The sequence below is a fragment of the Ruditapes philippinarum genome, unplaced genomic scaffold (assembly GCF_026571515.1).
Source record: "Ruditapes philippinarum isolate M1 unplaced genomic scaffold, ASM2657151v2 ctg114_1_1_1_1, whole genome shotgun sequence".
NCBI lineage: Eukaryota > Metazoa > Mollusca > Bivalvia > Venerida > Veneridae > Ruditapes > Ruditapes philippinarum.
The window spans coordinates 179913-202611 of NW_026859562.1; the positions used below are offsets into that span (position 1 = coordinate 179913).

At 32.2% G+C, this 22699-nt stretch overlaps 2 protein-coding genes across 3 annotated transcripts; both read right to left on the minus strand.

Annotated features, from left to right (window-relative positions):
- Nucleotides 1-274: 274 nt before the first annotated feature.
- On the minus strand, nucleotides 275-5859 carry LOC132757007 (monocarboxylate transporter 12-like). 2 transcript variants are annotated; one of them, XM_060748177.1, is made up of 5 exons: nucleotides 5348-5859; nucleotides 4408-4551; nucleotides 3961-4107; nucleotides 2121-3245; nucleotides 275-1580 (listed from the first exon to the last, which is right to left on the minus strand). In XM_060748177.1, the coding sequence occupies exons 1-5, from the start codon at nucleotides 5358-5360 to the stop codon at nucleotides 1450-1452; spliced, it is 1560 nt and encodes a 519-aa protein (XP_060604160.1). In that variant the 5' UTR covers nucleotides 5361-5859; the 3' UTR covers nucleotides 275-1449. The 2 variants fall into 2 exon arrangements, with proteins under 2 accessions (XP_060604160.1, XP_060604158.1); XM_060748175.1 differs by having other exon boundaries at nucleotides 5334-5858.
- A 3126-nt stretch (nucleotides 5860-8985) lies between these two features.
- Nucleotides 8986-16441, minus strand: LOC132757009 (monocarboxylate transporter 12-B-like). Its single transcript, XM_060748180.1, has 5 exons — nucleotides 15864-16441; nucleotides 15075-15218; nucleotides 13876-14022; nucleotides 11888-13000; nucleotides 8986-11327 (listed from the first exon to the last, which is right to left on the minus strand). The coding sequence occupies exons 1-5, from the start codon at nucleotides 16123-16125 to the stop codon at nucleotides 11209-11211; spliced, it is 1785 nt and encodes a 594-aa protein (XP_060604163.1). The 5' UTR covers nucleotides 16126-16441; the 3' UTR covers nucleotides 8986-11208.
- Nucleotides 16442-22699: the final 6258 nt, after the last annotated feature.

Consider the following 22699-nt stretch of genomic DNA (forward strand, 5'->3'; position numbering starts at 1 on the left):
GCAGATGCATTTCACAAGCACACACTTGTTATATGTATACCCAAGGAACGGTGTTTTATCTGAACATTTGTTACTACTTCCTCTTTGCGTTATTGTAACTATATTTTTAAAGAAGATTTAAGGGATATCTTAATTTTGTAACAACATCTATGGGGGAAAGTAAAGATAATAAAAGTAAAATAATGTAGATAAAATAAAGAAATAAAGTAAGGCAAAGTAGAGTAAGCGAGTAATATATTGTAACTAAAACGTTAAAATTATTAAGAGTGGGACATGAATTGCAAATTTGTTTAATATTCAATTCATGTATTACGTGACAATATTAGTTATACATAATAAAAACTTAATACATGTATATGTTATTCTAAAACTAAACAAGAACAGCTAAAATATGTTCAGAATTTTGTAACGATTTTCCTTAAAAATATTACAAATTGTCTCCAATAATACAGAATCTTCTCCTATATGTCATGTAGAAAAAAAAGCTTTTAAACGTGTGAAAAATTGTCGGCGTACATTGTTATGCACTTGATTGTCTGTCCATCTGTTTTAGCAATTTCGTGTTCGGTTCGTTTCCGGTCTGTATATTTTGAACCGGTGGAAGGAAATTGAAAGTACATGTACTCGACAGAAATGTTCTCCTTGCTCTGGTCAATGTCAAGGTCACTCATTTTGTATGAATTTCAAAATTTTATGCTCGCTCCGTGTCTTTTTAACCAAAAGTAGGAAATTAAACTTCTTCTTAAAAAAGACGACGTGCAGAACACAAATTGGGCTTCCTGTGATAGAGCTTAGAGCTTAGATATTTGACATATAGCATTGCCTAGTTGGCCTCTCCAAAACTGGAGAAACTTGGGTCAATAATGGCCCGCTCCTTAGGTCATTTAGTTCGTAAAGCCTTGTACGAGAAAACACATTTCAGTCTTTTTTGTAAAACTACAATGCCTAGAGCTTAAATATTTGTTAACCTCTACAAAATTGATAAAAATCATTACCTTTGGTCAGTATTGGCCCAACCCGGTCACATTTTTGATATAGGCTTCTTAGGGAAAACTACTTTGAGTCTTCTTGTGATCAAACTACAATGCCCAGAGCTTAGATATTTAGCACGTAGCATTTCCTTATTGGCCATCACAAAACAAACTGATATTGATTTTCAATCATTACCTTAGGATCAATATAAGGCCCCGCCGGGAGTCACTTTACTTATAAAGACTTCTATAGAAAAAAACCATTTTAGTCTATATGTGTGAAACTACAATGCTAAGAGCTAAGCTATTAAGCGTGTGTACCTCTGCAAAACTGATATTAATCATGCCTCTGATGTCAATATTAGCCCACCCCGGGGTCATTTGATTTATATTGACTTATATAGGAAATCAATTTAGGTCAAATAATAAATTATGTTATATAATTACGTTTTAAAAAATATTCAAATAACTATGTTAGTCACTCAGAATGTCTTTCCCACCAAGACTGTATCACTGGTAATAAGAATAGTATGATTGTACCTACACCAGTTGCACCACCTATCACTTGATGCGGAATTACGTAAGACCCCGAGATGTCTCTCAAAAAACCTGGAAATTTAAACAACAATGTATACATGTAGACTATAAACATATGAGCCGCGTCACGACAAAACCATCATAGTGCGTTTGCGACCAGCATGGATCCAGACCAGCCTGCGCATCCGCGAAGTCTGATCAGGATCCATGCTGTTCGCTATCAGTTTCTCTACTTGTTATAGGGTTTGTAAGCGAACAGCATGGATCCTGATCAGAATGCGTCTGGATCCATGCTGGTCGCAAACGCACTATGTTGGTTTTGTCATGACGCGGCTCATATTAATTTGTTGAACATGCATGTTTTGAAGAATCAAACAATTTGTTAACTGTTGAATAACATCTGAACATAAAATCCAACATTTCGTGTTTTATGAGTTTGTGCATATTATGAAATCAATGTTTGGTTTATTTGTATATTACTATTACGATGTTTTATTCATATTGTTTGCTATTTGTTTTTGATAAATTATAGGAATAATATGACAATAACTGACATTGTAAAAATACTAAGATAAAACATTTTTGTCTGTTAGGTTTTGAAAGGATATATACCAACTAAGTAAAATGATCCTGCCACAGAGAATCCATGTACAAGGGCCATAAATCCGAGACATGTTTGGAAATGAGCGAGTGTCAAGTAATCTATCAGCACAACAGCGAATAATGAAAAGTATACGCCGGACACAAGTCCTAATACTATAGAGTAGCATAAAAGCATAGTGTAGTTTGTATAGAATCCTAATAAACATGAGGAAAGAGAAATGACGGCGGTTGAAAAGGCGACAATGTTAGATCGTCGAACCCAACCTTTATCTGAGATGTAGCCAATCAAAACGCGTGATAGCAAATCTATACAACTTTGTGTAGTTACTAATGTTGCAGCATCGTCAATGTCTATACCTATGTCTTTTGCATATGGTGCTATAAATATAGGTGCCACCACGGTGCCTGAACAGATCAAAGTTCCTTGTATAAGAAAAGCATAAAATACTGGATTCTTGATAAGTTTGAAGTTGTCCTTGCTACAACAAGAACTGTACCAAGCTACCATGTGTTCATCATCCGGGATACAAGCTTGTTCGTCAACTTCACGTTCAAAAATTTCTTTATGTATGTTTTCAAGTGTACTGTTATGACAGTTTGTTGCAGCCTTTCTTACACCATTAGGAACATTTATTTCCTGTGAATCATGTGAACAGCATTTTCCCTGTTGTTTCTTAGATCCGTTTGTATCAGCTAAGTCACATTGCTCAGTTTTAACTAAATGACCACAGTCGATTATAAGTTTATATTTAACCGACTCAGCGTCTTTTTCATTTGCGCTTAGTGTTTCCTGATTGTTCTCAAAAGGCTCTTTGCATGAACTAAAAGTGTCTGGTCTTCTTCCAAGCTTTCTCGTTTTCAGAAGCGGAATTGTTTTCCCTGATTCAGCGTCATATGACGTCGTTGGTCTAAATAATGCCCCACTTATACACCCATTCATCAGTATACCAGCTAAAATGAGCACACACCCTTGATAGCCATATATGGAAAGAAGTCTTGTTATGAGTGGAGCAAATATTAGACCTCCCACTGGTCCACCACTAACAGCAATGCTATTAGCCAGACTACGCCTTTTCTCAAAATAAAGGCTCACCATGGTAAGGGCGGTAGGCTGCATACATCCAGCACCAATACCTTGATAAAAAACAAATAAAATAGTTTAATAAGTAAACGTTACAGTATGTGTAGGCAATCAAAATTTTAGGCAATTTGAGTCACATCATTTAATTCCTTTTTATTCATCAATAAAAACAAGATGATACGTTTCGAATGTTTTCATAGAGACAAAAGAATCAGTTGATGTAAGTTTTAAGAAATTAGCACTTGTGTGTGTTTTGAGAAATCCAGAACTACTTGAATGACTGGTTGTTTAGATAAGCTTTGTTTTAAATGAAGGCTTTAAATGACCTTTTCTGTAGTTACAGTTTAATGTTTGTTTAATGTTTTGAAATTATCAGTTTATTTTTTTCATGCTGATTTCTATTTATTCTTCATCAGTATTTAATGTCAAAATTTCAAGAAAACGTTGGTAAACAGTGTGACAATTCTGCAATGTTAAGAAAAGAAATGACAACTGTTACTATTAGAGTATGTCATATGAATATTACAAACTAAAGCACTCCAAAAATATTGCAAAAAAGTAACGCTATGCATAAGGTGATAACAATTGCCTACACTGACTGTAACACATTTTAATGGTTTAAGTTATTAGTCCAACGCAAACTTTATAACATATTTCAGTACTTTAGATGGATACGCAATACAGAATGTATTGTAGTTATAATTAGTTTTAACAAACCGTTTTAAAATTATTCTGATGCATCAATTTGAAATTATACACAAATGAAACCTTGAAGAACTCCGTGTGAAAACAGTAACACACGAATATCTGTGGCCTGAGATGTTATGACGTAAGCAAGACAGGTGATGGTACTGCCTATAAACAGGAGCGTGCGGCAAGTCGTAAATCGTATCCCAAAAGTCATCACAATGAGAGCTGTAACAAAATATTAACACTGTAATGGACCAAATAACGACTGTTATTTATTTATAGAAACATTCCTAAATAGTAAAACAGCATTTGATATAAAGGCAATGCAAACATTTTTTTATCAAACATAACATATCAGTAGTATCAATAACTGTTTATGTTAAATGCATAATGTAAACATCACTTTCTTCTGTTCTGAATAATCTGTGAGAAACTATGAATACAACAAGAAAAATCCTCTTAAAACCATTGTTTCTAGTATACATGTGTAATAATATAGAGCCTTTATTATTTAATGTTCTTTACCCATGATGCTTTGACATATATTTTGGACGGTTGACAACAATGACGTCACAGAGGAACTGGAATAAAACTTCTCTTGGAACGCAACAAACAGTATTCCAGACGACTTGACAATCCCAACAAGAAGGAACATTTCAAGAGATGCACCTGCAAAACAGTTGTAGTACAGAACGTTATTTCTGAATTCAAATTTTGATACAAGAAAATAATTTAAAATAATCCATAAAGGTCGTGAAACAAGAAAGCATTACCGTTAAAGTCTCGGATTGATAAACGCAGGTGATAAACGCAAACTACCACCGGCTGTTGCAGAACGCAATAATGGTTCATTCGAACAAAAGGAAACGAGCAAAACATATTGGCCTAATTTTGTGCGCCAGACTATTATGTTTTAATGTAAAATTCGACAGTTGTTCTCACATTTCGCCTTACACTTTCCCTGGTATATGTGTATTAAAGCGCCCCTATCCATCAATGTGCTTATAATACTAAAGGGTATACAGAAAATAATCACGTGTACATACTCCAGAAAATAATCACACATACTCTGCTATATTATCATTTCTATTTTAAATTACTGTTGTATGAATGTACATAGAAGGATAAAACATTTAATCATTAACTATGACTTCATGCCTACTATTAAAGTCAATGTAAAATGAGCTGCGTCATGACAAAACCAACATAGTGCGTTTGCGACCAACATGGATCCAGACCAGCCTGCGCATCCGCGCAGTCTGATCAGGATCCATGCTGTTCACTTACAAACCCTATAACAAGTAGAGAAACTGATAGCGAACAGCATGGATCCTGATCAGACTGCGCGGATGCGCAGGCTGGTCTGGATTTATGCTGGTCGCAAACGCATTATTTTGGTTTTGTCATGACGCGGCTCAAATGTTATTTTAATAAAGAAATAAACAATATACCTAACAATACAAACCATGCCCAGCCATGGTCTTTCGGCAGTCTTCGAGCCTTACTCTTGTATTCTACATCACCATCACCTTCTTCTTCTCCTTCTTCTACGTATAATTCTTTATTCATGTCCATTTTGATGACAAAATTCAAGATATGTACCTTTTCATTCTGACACTACCTTTATCATCCTCTGTAAAACATTCACAAACTTGTTTTACAACATTATGTGTAATAAAAATCACATTTTATGCTATGCATTGTTTGTAAAACATATGTAGTGTTTCTGTATTGTCATCAATGTCATTAATTCATTTTATTTACATATTTTGCAAAGAAATTTTAATTGTAATACAATGTTAACAAAGCAAATCTATAGTCTTATATATAGTCTTATCGGTTTAATGTGTTTTTGTTGTACTTCCAATTAGATATAAAACACATCTATTTGTAATTTTATAATGAAATTTGGTGTGCAATTTATAATCATATATTTGTTTTGTTTAAACTATATTTAAAATACAACGAAACAACAGCAAATGTAAAACTTACACATCCTTTCCTGCAGTGTTTGTTAAAAAATCCTTAAAAAAATAAACAGCAAATTGTTAGTATCTAAACACATATTAACTATTTCAAATGCAATTTTACGAGAAAAGTATCCACATCATGAAATTTCATGAAACAGCACAGATCATATTTAATCTATTAAAAAATCTTATTTTCTTTAATTACTAGAAGATAGTATTATCCATCAATTGATATATTTACACACACAATTTAACAATTTTCTATCAAATTAAGCTCATTATCATAATTTATCATATAAAACATGTTTAACATCATTTACAGCCATTGGGTGATAACTACGTAGCATTTGTTTATGTCATGATTCAACAGGGTAATATCTATGCAAGGACACAGGGTACACTCTCGTACATTTAACAGTGAACGTGCGCTCGAATTAAAGTCAGGTGATCTTGAAGCATACTTTTATTGAAATTACATAACTGGATAACCTCAACGTGATCAGCTTTTCTCATTGTCACCTCGTCTTACTGTTTAAATTTCGTTTTATGTTATAATTTGCAAGGACATCTTCGTGTACTGATTGAATATATTTTATCAATGAAAAACAAATCCTTTACTGTATGTCCATATTATATTATACAGATCGAACACATTGCAGTGGTTTACACTACAGGAATAAATGAGAATTGGTCTACAATGAAAAGATTTTTATATAAAAAATGTTGATCTAGTTCTAAGCTATTGAGTATGAACATTTATATGAAGTAAAATATTTTGTTGTTGTTCTAGAACACTTTATTATCTTCTATAATTATATTAATATGCAATATCGGGTCATGTCTCTCATACTAACCAACGTCATGCATAATTGATTTGTTCGTAGTTTTTGTCACTTATGATACTAAATAGTATCAACATAATTATTAAGGGTATTGTATATTTGTTATTGTGAACCATTTCACTTTAAGTTTACAAAAGATCACGCACTATCCGTATTTCTTTCTTTCTTTAAGTGCACATGTATAGTGTCAGGCCTCTAGATGGTAAAAATAATATTGAAAATTACAGAAGGAAGAACAAACAAATCTACATATCAAATGGTGTCTTCTTGTGTATTTCCAGGTGAAAATTTTATAGTACACATTTCTACATTTTTTACACAGGTTTTCAGACTTTAATCCATGCAAGACTGTTAAATACTATTCCTTCCTTGCAATTTTCACTTAATAATAATAGGAATTATTACCTTCAATGTGCATTTGAAAGTCCCTTGCAATGCTCACCGGCTAATATCTTATATTCATGCTCTCATTTTAATCATTATCTTAAAATGAGAACCGTAGTAAGGCACTGAATAGCTGACCAATAAAAGCCCTAATATGCAGTTACATGTATCTGAGATAATATGCATAGATATTCAAGTTGTTAGCCCTTGCGTTATGAAGGTCGTCTTGTACACTGTAGTCAATATTGCTGCTATGTCAACTGATATGCTTCACATTCAACGGGATAATAAATAACTTACAGGAAGCTCTTGCCTTTGTCTACACTTACCTGTTTGTTTTCTGCGTTTAAACTCTTCACCGTTAAGAAAAGCTTAAGACGCAGAAGCAACAAGACCACAAAATCGCAGGAGAAGGAAATCTACGTCAGACACCTACACAAAAGAGCGGAAGAAAATAAAAAACACATGAAGTTTAAGCGTATTTTACCAACGTTAAATCTTTATAGCTAACAATGTTTACTTTACATGTTTGAAAAGTCTTTCAAATACAAATAGGAGTTACTGAAAAAGAAACTTTTATAGTTCAAGAACTCAAAATAGGATAGTAGCAGCAACTCATTAAACTCAGCTTCTGATCAAGTGAATAAGGTCGTGCAAGATCAACAAGGAAAGGTGGTGTTCAATGAACGCGACCCCCACACGACCCAGCAACAATAACCAGCGGCAAGGAGCCCAGGAGGACCCAAAACAAAACGAGGACCGGACACAAGGCAGAGCACGGACAGAATAATATTCAAGACTAAAAAGAAAAAAGAATAGAGAGAAGCATAACAGATTTTGCCAAATGTCATGAGTATACATGAAATTTCTGATAGGTTCATAAACAAACATCACTATCCTTACTCACAATGAATATATAAATTTGTAAATCTTCATTTGTAATTTCAAAAATTTGATTTGTTGTTGTTCTTGTTTTTGTTGCAGGAGAATTACGCAGCTTGTTTTTTTAAATAATAAGTTTTGATGATTTTACTTCTTTTAGAGTCAGTTATTTTCAATAGCTCTGATAATACAGCGAACGAGAGTTATTCGCCTCAGGACGCCTGATATAAAAGTAATCGTTTAAGGTCAATCAAATCTGACGATGATTGTTTTGTTATGTTAATTCTGTTAAAGAAATAAATGTTAACACAAAAATACTCACTTTTATTGGTTATGGTCCAACTTATTTGTTCAAGGATAAAATGCAAATCTGGAAAGTTTTTTCTCCTGTCTTCGCACTTTACCATAACAAAAATGCTATGACAAATTCGTTAAGTACGATCTGTTTTTCCATATTTTCATTTTAAGTTGCTGTAAAGTTATTTTTTATGTTTGTTCTTTATTATTTTTCACCTTTATTACTTCATTAGTTTTCTTTCAAATGTTTGTTGCCTTACTTATTATAGCATTAATAAGTATTATTCTGCACCATCGTAAAGCCAGTGGTGGTGATCAATTGATAATACAATCAAATGAACTGTACATTTTTATTGAGTAGTTTGATTTCTTGGGCATTGTAATGTTTTGAATACGTTGTCTTTTTTTTACTTGGGGACCATATGCCGCTTATTATGGAATGGCACTAATGTGTTACATTGAAGGTTACACGATAACCGCCATATGAACACATCTGTTGATAACCGCCTCCGTGGTCGAGGGGTTAGAGTCGATGACTTCTTATCCAATTACCTCTCTGGCGTGGGTTTGATCCCCGGGAGATGCTTTGGTAGTTTAGCGCGGAGGAAGGTAGTCTAGTACTGGTGTAACTCTCCTTTAACGATGGTTAGGAAACTACCCGCCTATATGACTGAAATACTGTTGGGAAAAGGCGTGAAATGAAACAAACAAACAAAAACAAACATCTGTTGATGTTTTAAAAATAGATATTTTACCAGTTCATATTAAATGTTGATTCAACCAAAGTCTGTGCTAAGGGGCGTGGGCGGTAGCTTGCAATTACAACTACCATCCAAGCCGAGCCTGCAACATTTTCAATTTTGACGTGTTTTTCTCTTGTTATTTGGATTGATTCTAATGCAATATATATTCGGATGAAATGACGGGAGCGTTGTCAACAAATGGGTCAATTGCGTACACGTTAAATCGAGTTATAAATTGAAACGGGGTTTTGTAGGTTATTTTTAGAACATTATAGATTTGATTCGTCTGCTGCGTGTATTATGGGCGTAAAAGAGAAAAAAGTCACTAGAAAATTGTTTGAAGAAGGATGTATCAAATACGTAAAATGTGCCCAGATCGACGGTGTAAAGGTTAAAGAAAGTAAACCGAGCAGAGAGATTCTTTATAAAATATTCATAGAATGGGCAGGAAACCAACGGTAACACAAAAAATGTAAAGGAGGTTAGACAGATAAGTAAAAATTAGTGGAGAGACAGTTTACATGATTAAACTACTACATTTAATGAAAACAGATACCCATTAGCTGAAATAACATTACTATTTCATTTACATAAGCATGACTTCATCTGCGGATGTTTCTCAATTCAAAATTTGACCATTTTCATGTTCTGCTTAAGCTGGTGCCAGTGGGCGTGGACGGTAGTTTGCATAACCGTCCATTATACAGGCTCAACCAAACCGATCCTGTAACATTTTCAATTTTGCCGTTTTTGACTTTTGACTTTGAGATTCGTATTCTTTTAATTCTGTTATTTTGAAATCGCTCGGACTAAATATTGCACTTTACTGTATATGTAATTTATACATTGATTATCAGATACGAATTCTTTTTTTTTTGTCTCCACTTAAGAAAGGTTTTAATTTGAATTGTTAAGTCGGTACATGGGTACATGTCATAAAGAAAATGTGTCATATCGCTAGATACCGTTAAATACTTCAAAAGCTTAAGATTTAGATTGTTATATTACTGTCCACTAAGGATTCGAACACAAGTCAGACATGACATATGAAAAAAATTAATACATGTTCATTGTTGAACACTCCAATCTTTTCAGTGTGGAAATCTATTCCAGTTCGTTTGTCTTGAAATAGTGGCGAGTGAGTTCTTTGAATTTAGTACAAAAATCATGCAAATATAAATTGTTTCTTGCATATGAATTTACTCAACATTTATTTAAGTATTATTAAAATGATTTTATACTTGAAGCCTGTCTGCCGTGATCGCGAAAATCCAAAACGTATTTCTCTTTTTTCACCTTTTTTCCCCCTTCATTTTTTAAGGCAGATCTGGAACCAAAGTGATCCATCGGAAGCATTAATTACAACAAAATTACATGAAAATTGCAGACTCGGTTTGATTGAGTCTGTTCATGAGGGATAATGAATAAGTGCAACATTCCTCACGCCAACTAGCACCGGCTATAGCGGTATATAAGGGCGGTACTCAATTCTCAACACGTAATAGAGCTTAAAAACACTATGACAGCATATTCTGCTTACATTTTTGTTTAAACATATGCAATTAAACATTATTAGATACTTTGAACAGTTAACTAAAGTGGAACTGGATATGAACGTTTTCTTTATTTCTTTTTCGGGCTATGGTCTTTCTGGTATATGCAGATATTTCATGCGAGATTAATAAGTCTCCGTTCAATTTTACATTTTGGCAAGCATAGCATTGGGTCGCGTCGAAAAAAGTAAATTAGCAATATGTGGTTCCTACATCAATTAATTAATGTTTTGACAGCATTTCAAAATGTGGATCCATAATAACCCTGATTATGAGTATAAAATAATCTTCAAAACATTCTAATTAAAATTATTCTTCGGCTGTGTAAATGATGCATCAATGTAAGAAAGACGTTGCTGTTACATGCTACTGCAACAAATTGCATGTTAACATTTTCAATGCACATAGACGTCATGAAGGTATGCATTTCTGTTTAGATTAGAACATTTATTTTGTATACTTTTTATTTTTATGCTTGAATACTGTGTATAAGATAGAATTCCAGAATTTTAGAGTTGGAATATTATACTCCAATATCTACTCACTTAATTCAAATTCAAATGTTTCACATTCTCCTTTAATTAATCGTGTATCAGCCGCTTTAATTTCGTCATTATTGTAGAAATAGTTATTGGGTGGTAACTTTCAAGCGTTATTATTTTTGTAGACGCTGGATAACAGGCATCAAAAACATAATAATGGAACCTATGCCTGTAGTTGCACCGATCACCTGGTGAGGAACTATGTATGACCCCGATATGTCGCGTAAATAACCTGAAATGTATAAACATGTATCATATGCCAACTTTGTGTTTACTACTGTTATATTTTGCATTATATGTGAGCAATATTTCTATTTCAGTAGATAATTTTGTTCATTTTACGTGTCTCTATTTGTTGATAAGCACTCTTTATCAATAAAGTTCTATGAAAAAATATAGAAAAACGGAATCTCTAAAGTACCGCATTTCTAAATCATTTAAGTGCGTATACATTTGTTTTGATATAGTGTAATGGAATTTCAGCTTTTTTTTTGATAATTGTACACGATATACACGACTTTCCAAGTAAATTGTTTCTTAAAGCCTCTTTGAATACTAGTACATTAGTTCAAATCCTGGATACGGAACATTTTTTATGAAACGAATGATTTAATATAAATTATCTTAAGCGAATCAACATGCAACGCGTTTTTTAAATCATGGTTTCAAAACATATTCTCCCTTTCGGCAAGCAAACAAATGTTTATGGAATTCTATGAAACAAAACTGTGCCTTTATCTTTTACAAGAAATCAAGCAAGAAATGATCACGTGACATTTCGTTCATACATACCTACAAGGTAAAATACCGCGGCAATCGAGAATCCATGTACAAGTGACATAAAACCAAGAGATGTCTGAAAATTTTGAAGTGTTAAGTAATCGATGAGAACTACTGTATAGAGGGAGAAATACACCCCTGACACTAGACCTAAAACAACGGAATAGCCCAGCAGAAGTGGAAAGGTTGTATAGAATCGCAGAAGGCTAGACGACACGGCAACCACCATAGACGCAGTAGCCACAATAGTTGATCGCCGAACCCAGTTCTTATCAGAAATGTATCCTATTAACAAACGAGCAAATAAATCTATACAACTTTGAGTGGTAACTAAAGTTGCAATGTCTTCCGTGCTAACATTAATGTCTCTTGCATAAGGAACTATAAAAATTGGTGCAACAAGGGTGCCAGAAGCAATGAAACTACCTTGCAAAAGAAATGCCAAAAATAAAGGATTTGTTAATAGTTGAAAGTTGAAATATTTACAGAAAATATGTCTCTTTAAATCATTTTTATCATCTTCCCGATTTATTTGCTCATTAATACTTTCCACTGAAGTATTCACATCAAAAGAATGAAAAGTGTCTTCTGAAGTTTCTAATAATTTATGTGTCTTCTGACTTTTGACAATATCTGTATAAACACTGTTTTCCTGTTTTCTATATTCCAGGGTAAAATTGTTGGGGGATTTTTCAAATGTTACCTTTGAAAAGTTGTCTGAAGCAGACAACGACTCCTGATCCAATATCAAATCACCTTTTTTTAAGCTCATGATATCAAGATTACTATGTTTCTGCATTTTATGATTACTTATAAACTTTTGTCTTTCTTCCTCGACTTCTTTTCCGACATCTCTAAGTTTTTGTCTCGCTTTTCTATCTGTATAGAATGAAGTTGGTCTAAAGAAAGCTCCACTGACACAGCCGTTTAATAAAATACCCGCCACAACTAGCACACATCCTTGATACCCGTAGGTCGCCAATAAATGTGTTATAAGAGAGGCGAACACGGCTCCACCTACCGGACCGCCACTAACAGCAATACTATTCGCCAAGCCACGTCTTTTCTCGAAGTATAAACTCACCATTGTTACGGTAGCTGGAAGTGCTGTTCCAACACCAATACCTGAAACGTTTGCTTCATCATTAGTACATAGTACATACCAACGAGGACTTCCTTAAATAATAGAGACCGACCAATCAACCCATAAACATTTATAGACCGACTCCAAAGATTGTGACAGGTTTAATATATTAGCTGACTTGGAGACAATTATACGCAATTCTTCATTAAAACAAACACATTTTCGAATATTTTTATACTCTTAAACTGTACTTTACTACACATATTTCATGAAAAGAAAGGACAATTTAGAATTTTATTGTTTCAGTAACAAAATTTGAACTTAATTTTGTTCAGTCATTGCTCTTATAAATACATGTAAATGTATACTGAAATATTGGTATTGTACATATATAGCGTTACAATTAACACTGATCTTTTGGGATAGTCAGTCTAATTATCAGACCCCTAACGTCATCTTATTTAGTAAATTAGTAATAAGTCTACTCATTCTTACATAACTCAGAGATTGACAATAATAGTATAAAGTATGGAAGTTAATTTTTAGAAAGTAAAACTTGGTAACTTGACAATTTAGTATCCTTTTTATTTTTGGTTATACCTTTAAACCGTAACATATTTCCATTCTTACATGTAACAACAATAAAAGGGGAAGGAAACTACACTAAATTACCATCTTTTTTATTACCCCGAAGTGAAGGACCTGGAAAACATGCATATCGTCATGTTAATGCATATACTTTGGAGAGACTAAGAACGGCGAGTGCGTTGTAGTAAAAATTTCACTCTCTTCCGACTTTTATCATTTACATAGGAAAACTTTAATATACATGTATTTTATAAACGATGCCTAAAGATGTTAAATTAATGAATTGATGCTTAGAATACAGATGGAACTTAAGAGTCAATTGCGTTACCTTGGAGAACGCCATGTGAGAACAGAAGCACTCTTATATCAGTTGCTTGTGAAGTTATGACGTATGCAATACAAGAAATACTGCTTCCAAAAAACACCAGATTGCGGTAGGATGTTAGCTTGATTCCACACGTCATCACAAGAAAAGCTGCTCAAATAATCATTAATCACATATAAAGCATGAAGGTAACAAAATATTATATTTGTTTCTGGACCATGCCAGTCTGAACATCAGTCCAGTCTGGACACTCTCTATAAAACAATGTATAGGCAGCTCCATATCAGCTTGTTGGCTTAGAATGTCCTTAGATTAATCAACGAGAGCTCGAAATAAAATCTTTGCATAAACTTATAACAGTTAAAGGTCACGATATAATTTCAACAATTATATAAGCGTGACAACGACGAGTTTTATCAACACAAATTTCACAATACATTTCATTCTAACATTTACATCAAAGTTGTTTTTATATATCTGTATCTTTCTGAATACCGGGTATAGTATGTCATTTCTTCTTCATAAAGTTGATTTACCGCTTAAACTAAAATAGTTTAAACTTTACGCCTGTCTGACTGATTAATTCTCAAGGTTATTTCATGAACATGTAGTAAATTTCAACTTTGATTAACCCAGGGTTAAGACAGCGTGCATAATATAGTATCAATATTTTTATAGTTGAACATGTTCCATTTAAGTTTAAAATAAGAAAAATATACATTTAAGAGTAAAACAGTTTTGTGTTACATAAATAAGAAGCTACTGTGCATATTTTAGTCTTAATGTTTTTTCTGGTATTAAGATTGATTGATTGATTTTCTTTAGACCGGGTGGTCAAGGATAACCTACGAAAGTGCAAACACTTATTTCCAGTAGGGTCATTACCTCAGCAGACTGCTATTAGATACAAGGGAGTCCGGGAACAAGTCCCTAGCTCTTATTGAATAGATTCCTTGGTTCTTTTACATGCCCAGTGTATAGCACTGATACCTGCGATGATTACCTGGGTTTCGTACCAGTAAACCTCAAGTTAGGTGGGAAACACTGAAAGTGTTTCTGAAAAATCCCAAGTGGGTTACCTAAGAGTGACAGTCAGTGGTCTAACCAACTGAGCTATCGCGCCACCTAAAAGTAATCGCATTTAATTACTTATCAATTACAGTTTATCATTTCTTCAGACGACATACGTATTTAGTCCATACCTGTTAAACTTTGGCAAATGTTCTGTACGGTCGACAGTAAAGACGTCACGGATGAGCTAGAATGAAACTTTTCTTGGAAGGCAACAAACAATATTCCTGCTGACTTCACTATTCCAAGCTGCAAAAACATTTCTAGCGTTGCTCCTTGAAGAGACAAAGTATAAATATAAGGAATTTACCATGTAAAAAAAAACAACAAGTTGACACTACCGTATGATTACGATTGGTACAAACGTTCCTATAATGGGTATTTATCAAAATATAACTTTCATTATATATGTAAGTTAACAACTTTTCCAAGGTATTCATTACATTTATTCTATTTGACAATTAATCGTCAGCGATTTTAACTCAACGTAGGCAAACTTGTCCACTGTAGGAATATGACTTCAATGAGGCTGCATTTAGATTTTCAATTTGTAAAGTTATTTCGAATATCAGACTTCGAAGCAAATTAAGTTTGTTATAACTATTTCATACAATTATCAAAATTATTGATTCTTAAACCAATTAACATTTTACTCAACCGTTAATAATGCAAAATGGGGAAAATCATTTACTATTAAATTTCCGGAACAAATAAATTTTAAACTTATTAAACGCCCCTGGTAGCTTATTCAATAATTGTGATCTAAAATTTAATTAAACGCTTACATTATCGATTTTTGAATAGTCAAATATATTATGAATAAAGTGTGTACATCGATAATCTGCTACATATGAACACGACATTTATTTTAATACAATAAATATTTACGTGTTTATCATCATTTTTATAAATGTACATACCTAATAAAATAAACCACGCCCAGCCATGATCTTTTGGAACATGCGCATTTTGTGTAATCTGTTCTATATCAACATCGTCTGCTTCCTCATCCCAATGTGTGTCGTCTGCTTTTTTATCCGGATATTTATCGTCTGCTTCTCTATTCCAATTTTTATTTTCTGCTTCTTCATTCCAATTGTTATTGTCTCCATCATCATTCAGATGTTTCTTTACATTGAAACTATCATCCGCTATCTTGTCATCATTCATGTATTTATTCATATTTCCAGTTTATCATAAGTGTCGGCCACCACAGTTGAACGGCTGCTTAATGAAGAGTAAATCAATTTTACATTTTACATGTACATATATATGTAGTTAGCCTTATAGAGGAGCGTAGTTTAAACATTGACATTAACAGTGAGCGGTCTGCATTGTTTTTTTCTTATCTTAGTTAAATACGGTTTTCATCGGTTTAAAACAAGCGGTAATTTGCAAAGATTCTCTAGAAATACCAGTGATAATGATTTAAGTTTATTATAATAACTGTGTTTAAATTCAATTTTGCGAAAACTATTCTTTAAAGTATTGTTGACTATATTTCATAAGTTTAGTTTAAAATGTATATTAGGTCCATACATATAAGAGAACAATTTATAAATCAAACAGAACACTTTTTTTTGTTCACCTTCGATAAAATGTCGATGGAAATTTACTGCTGTAAAAACTATAATATATGCATTGCCGTGCTTCATACACGTGCTTATTCTAATATTTTAGCGATGATGTTATTATTATTTAATTGACAGAAACTAGTACATGAACTCTGGGTTAAATGTGCATTGTTCAAAATTATCTAAGGCTATCTTAAACTATCTTCATGGCAGGTCACTGTATTTTACAAAAGCAGTGTACTCAATACTGTATTCCAGTTATGAAATTCATATACTCAATGAAAAATGCGAACAAATACGGGACATCTAAATTTACAAGCTACAAGCTAAATTTACTGTAGGGAACATTAATTTTAAGCAATTCATATCAACTGAAAAGTTAAACACTATTCGACTGACCCTTATGCACAAATGTGGTTATGCACAAGCTTAAGTATGGCTAAGTATAATTAAGTAATAAAACATAAGATGCCGATTTATCTTGAGGATAACATCCTATACTTTCCGGTTTATAACGGCTGACATTTTTTCACTTTAAGTACAACAAAGTAACATCCTTCTATGAAAAATTAAATTTGATTATTATAACATGAACTCATTTTGCATGGTAATTGTTTTAGCTGTTCATAAGTGTGACAATTTGTAAAGTACAAAAGAGGTAAAAAGAGACTCATTTGTTTAAATCAGGATGACTGGTTTGCCAGTTTAAGATGACAGAAAACATTATAAGCGGTAATGCGAAGTTTCTTTTATTTCACCAGACAGATAGTCATAGGTAAATGTTTTTGCTGTTGATCACATCGCGTGATGCATTTTAAACGCGTCGACAATATTAATATGTTTTTTTATTCACGTTTTATCATCCAATCTTCATGTGAATTGTTGTTCAATAAAATTTCAAGGTTGCTCAGTTCTTTAGATATTTGAATGTTATAACATACTTTTCAACCTTTTTAAAAAGCATCTTGAGTCTCAAGTTACTTTATATTGCAAATTCAACATAACATATATGAACCTAGTATACACGAGGCATCATCTACTTTAATAAAAAAAATGAAAATCCTTAATCTATTATGTAGTGAAAATTTAATTCAGAACTTATTTAAACGATTTCGATAACAGTTATTGGAATAAAAACGATAATGAGGAATCAGATACACTCTGACATTGTTGCACCGTATACAGTTTTCGAGGTATATAGCTTACGCATAAGCCGTATATGTTCACTGTAACCTCGTATACAGCTTAAAACACATTTAGCTTATCGTTAGCTTTTTTCGACAAGATGCTGCATATCATCGTATACAATTCATATTTCATTACCAGTCTTTTAATCGTCCTCAATTTTTCGTCGAGACTATGACTACGCCTACGTTACGGCGGCAACTACTGTTGTGCAGCCGAAAAATGATAAAATTCATTTAAAAAAAAAGAATAAATATGCATGATGATTTTCTTTTAAACACAAATATTTATATATATAATCATTTTCTAAAAGGTCATATTTTTAAAACAAAATTTGTGAAATTTCAAATATGTTAAGTTACAAATTGTATATGTTTCAATAACAGATGTCAAATTTAAAATTATGTAACTGGAAGATTAAAATGCGGCTTTTCCTCTTTGTCCAATCAACTGTGCTAAAAGTTTTATTTGATTTTAAATAGACAATTTTATTAGTAGGATTAACTACTCTTAAAGCAGCTTTTCCATTTTCTACATGAACTAGGCATTTAGCACCTAAAATATGTTTTTGAGTTAATGACACTAAAGGTTCTAACAAAACATTTGAACCAGTTCTCACTCTTGATATTTTCACAGGAATATTAACTTCGGCCTGAGGGAGTATCTTAGTAGATCTTACAGTTCTAGCATAACCTGTATTTGTGCTCAGAGAACACACTTTCAAAAAGTCATGAATAATAAATTTTTTCGAGGCAATGTCCAAAGAAACCTTGTGTTTTTCCATAAAATCTATGCCCAAAATCACAGAATGATGTAAATCTTTGATAACATAAAATTTTGAAGCCAAGGTAACAGTCCCAAAACTTATATCTAAATTTACTTCCCCACTAACAGCATGATGTGTTCCACCAACCCCTACTATTGTTTTAATTTTTGACTCACTTATTTTGGGCTTCTTATCCAAGAAAGCTTTGTTAAAAAAGGACTCACTTAAACATGAAATTGATGCCCCTGTATCACACAAAGCACTAGTTTTTGTGTTATTGATACTAACAGAGACTGTGTTTCTAGTCATTATAGTTGAAAATTTTGGATCAATATATGACACATTAGCACTATCAGACTTTCTTTCATAAAATCTTGTTTGTTTTCCCTTAGTTTTAGCACAGTTGATTGGACAAAGAGGAAAAGCCGCATTTTAATCTTCCAGTTACATAATTTTAAATTTGACATCTGTTATTGAAACATATACAATTTGTAACTTAACATATTTGAAATTTCACAAATTTTGTTTTAAAAATATGACCTTTTAGAAAATGATTATATATATAAATATTTGTGTTTAAAAGAAAATCATCATGCATATTTATTCTTTTTTTTTAAATGAATTTTATCATTTTGAGTGTTATGCGCTGAATTATGGGTTCTACTTAAGGTGGATTTATCACAACACAATGTTCCGTTTTATATTTTAATGTTTCTTTCTTAGTGGAATACCACAGATAATATATACATGTTTATAACATATACACAGGTTATCCTGATGTTAACAAATTGATATTAAAAACAGTAACGATTATTTCTAGTGGAAAGCCACAATACAATGTTATCACTTGGAAATCCAAAATCTAACTGTCCCTGAATTTTCTACATGTATCTTTACAATAATTCTAAAATTGATTTCGTTTTAACTGACCAATAGAATTTTAACCTTTTTGTGTCTTAAATAACAAAATGACCAATCAGGTTTCAATACAAAATAATGTAACATAGCAACATAGAATTTATAACAACAATCATCACCTGGATATTTTATCAGTCATAAGGTTTAACAACATGATAAGTACAGACAGCTTAATTGACCTTATCACCTATACATTATAAAACTTTTAGCACAGTTGATTGGACAAAGAGGAAAAGCCGCATTTTAATCTTCCAGTTACATAATTTTAAATTTGACATCTGTTATTGAAACATATACAATTTGTAACTTAACATATTTGAAATTTCACAAATTTTGTTTTAAAAATATGACCTTTTAGAAAATGATTATATATATAAATATTTGTGTTTAAAAGAAAATCATCATGCATATTTATTCTTTTTTTTTAAATGAATTTTATCATTTTTCGGCTGCACAACACTTCTCCCTCCTTTAAGACTATTTCACTCCTGTGAAATGAAGCATAAATACTATTTAACAAAAATAAATATCATTAAATCAGAATACTGTTTACATAAGATATTCAGTTACAGAAATATATACTTGAATATAAAGCACCGATTTTGCTGAAAAGCGTAAGTACCATTCACTAATAATAAATATCCTAATCACTGTCTTATTGTAAACAACACAGTCTTAATGACGTCTATTTCTGTTGTATTGTCCCCTCTGTCCTTGTTGTGTTCCATGATGATATTGACCTCTCCATTCATGTGGGAACACGGTTTCGCATGTACTTGAAATATCTTGATTTCTGTTTCCTCTTTTCCGACATAGATATTTAGTTTTGTCTTTCAAATGAGCAATCTCGTCTCTTAAGTTGTGGTTTTCATTTTTAAGGTCATCTATTTGGTCGTTTTTCCTTGATTCTATCATTTCTATTTCATAAGCTTTCTGGTTGTGTTTCAGTCTCAGTTGTTCATAATCGTCATTTAGTTTCTTAAATTCTAATATAAGTTTGTCCATTATCTCTAGTTTTGAAGAGTCAGTCCGAATTTTTTCCTTTAGCGAGTTGTTGTTTTGAAAAAATGTTTCTTTAAGTTGACTTATTTCTAATTTCTTTAGGGAAACCTCATCCTGTAGTTTTTCATTAAAATCCTTAAGTCTTTGATTTTTAAAAACAAGGGCCATATTTTCTGCTTTTAAACCGTTAATAGTTTTAGTCATTGAATCGGTCAATGATTTCAACTTCTGAAATTCTACTGTTGAAACATTACTCACGGAGTTGTTTGTTTGGCTCTTCTTAAAGAAGGCATCATCTTCATTGTAAAATGGTAATGTATTTTCGGCTGTCTTGCGTCTTATAAAAGTTGTCATACGTTGTTGATCGCGTTGTTTTGATTCGCTTGACTTTTGACTTACTGCTGGACGTAGACAAACTCGTGCAAAATGTCCAATTCTATAACATTTGTTGCATCTTGCCATTTTTGCACAACTCTTCTCCTGTCTGTTATTATGATAAAGTCCACATTGTCCACATGATTTTTCACTTCTGAATGGTATTCCATATGTGAAACTCATTGTTGTTCTTCTTGGGGAATTGGAATTCGTAGTCTCGCTTGCTAAATTGAGAGGTTGGGAAAGACGCTAATTTCCGCCACGTGTTATGCGCTAAATTTGTAGTTCTACTGAAGGTGATTGTATCACAACACAATGTTCCGTTTTATATTTTAATGTTTCTTTCTTAGTGGAATACCACAGATAATATATATAACATATACACAGGTTATCCTGATGTTAACAAATTGATATTAAAAACAGTAACGATTATTTCTAGTGGAAAGCCACAATACAATGTTATCACTTGGAAATCCAAAATCTAACTGTCCCTGAATTTTCTACATGTATCTTTACAATAATTCTAAAATTGATTTCGTTTTAACTGACCAATAGAATTTAACCTTTTTGTGTCTTAAATAACAAAATGACCAATCAGGTTTTCAATACAAAATAATGTAACATAGCAACATAGAATTTATAACAACAATCATCACCTGGATATTTTATCAGTCATAAGGTTTAACAACATGATAAGTACAGACAGCTTAATTGACCTTATCACCTATACATTATAAAACTTTTAGCACAGTTGATTGGACAAAGAGGAAAAGCCGCATTTTAATCTTCCAGTTACATAATTTTAAATTTGACATCTGTTATTGAAACATATACAATTTGTAACTTAACATATTTGAAATTTCACAAAATTTTGTTTTAAAAATATGACCTTTTTAGAAAATGATTATATATATAAATATTTGTGTTTAAAAGAAAATCATCATGCATATTTATTCTTTTTTTTTTTAAATGAATTTTATCATTTTTCGGCTGCACAACACTTCTCCCTCCTTTAAGACTATTTCACTCCTGTGAAATGAAGCATAAATACTATTTAACAAAAATAAATAATCATTAAATCAGAATACTGTTTACATAAGAAATATTCAGTTACAGAAATATAATACTTGAATATAAAGCACCGATTTTGCTGAAAAGCGTAAGTACCAATTCACTAATAATAAATATCCTAATCACTGTCTTAAATTGTAAACAACACAGTCTTTAATGAAGTCTATTTCTTTGTGTATTGTCCCATGTAAAATCTGTCCTTGTTGTGTTCCATGATGATATTGACCTCTCCATTCATGTGGGAACACGGTTTCGCATGTACTTGAAAATATCTTGATTTTCTGTTTTTCCTTTTCCGACATAGATATTTAGTTTTTGTCTTTCAAATGAGCAATCTCGTCTCTTAAGTTGTGGTTTTCATTTTTAAGGTCATCTATTTGGTCGTTTTTCCTTGATTCTATCATTTTCTATTTTTGCCATAAGCTTTCTGGTTTGTGTTTCAGTCTCAGTTGTTCATAATCGTCATTTAGTTTCTTAAAATTCTAATATAAGTTTGTCCATTATCATCTAGTTTTGAAGAGTCAGTCCGAATTTTTTCCTTTAGCGAGTTGTTGTGTTTGAAAAATGTTTCTTTAAGTTGACTTATTTCTAATTTCTTTAGGGAAACCTCATCCTGTAGTGTTTCATTAAAATCCTTAAAGTCTTTGATTTTTTAAAACAATGGCCATATTTTCTGCTTTTAAACCGTTAATAGTTTTTAGTCATTGAATCGGTCAATGATTTCAACTTCTGAAAATTCTACTGTTGAAACATTACTCACGGAGTTGTTTGTTTGGCTCTTCTTAAAGAAGGCATCATCTTCATTGTAAAATGGTAATGGTATTTTCGGCTGTCTTGCGTCTTATAAAAGTTGTCATACGTTGTT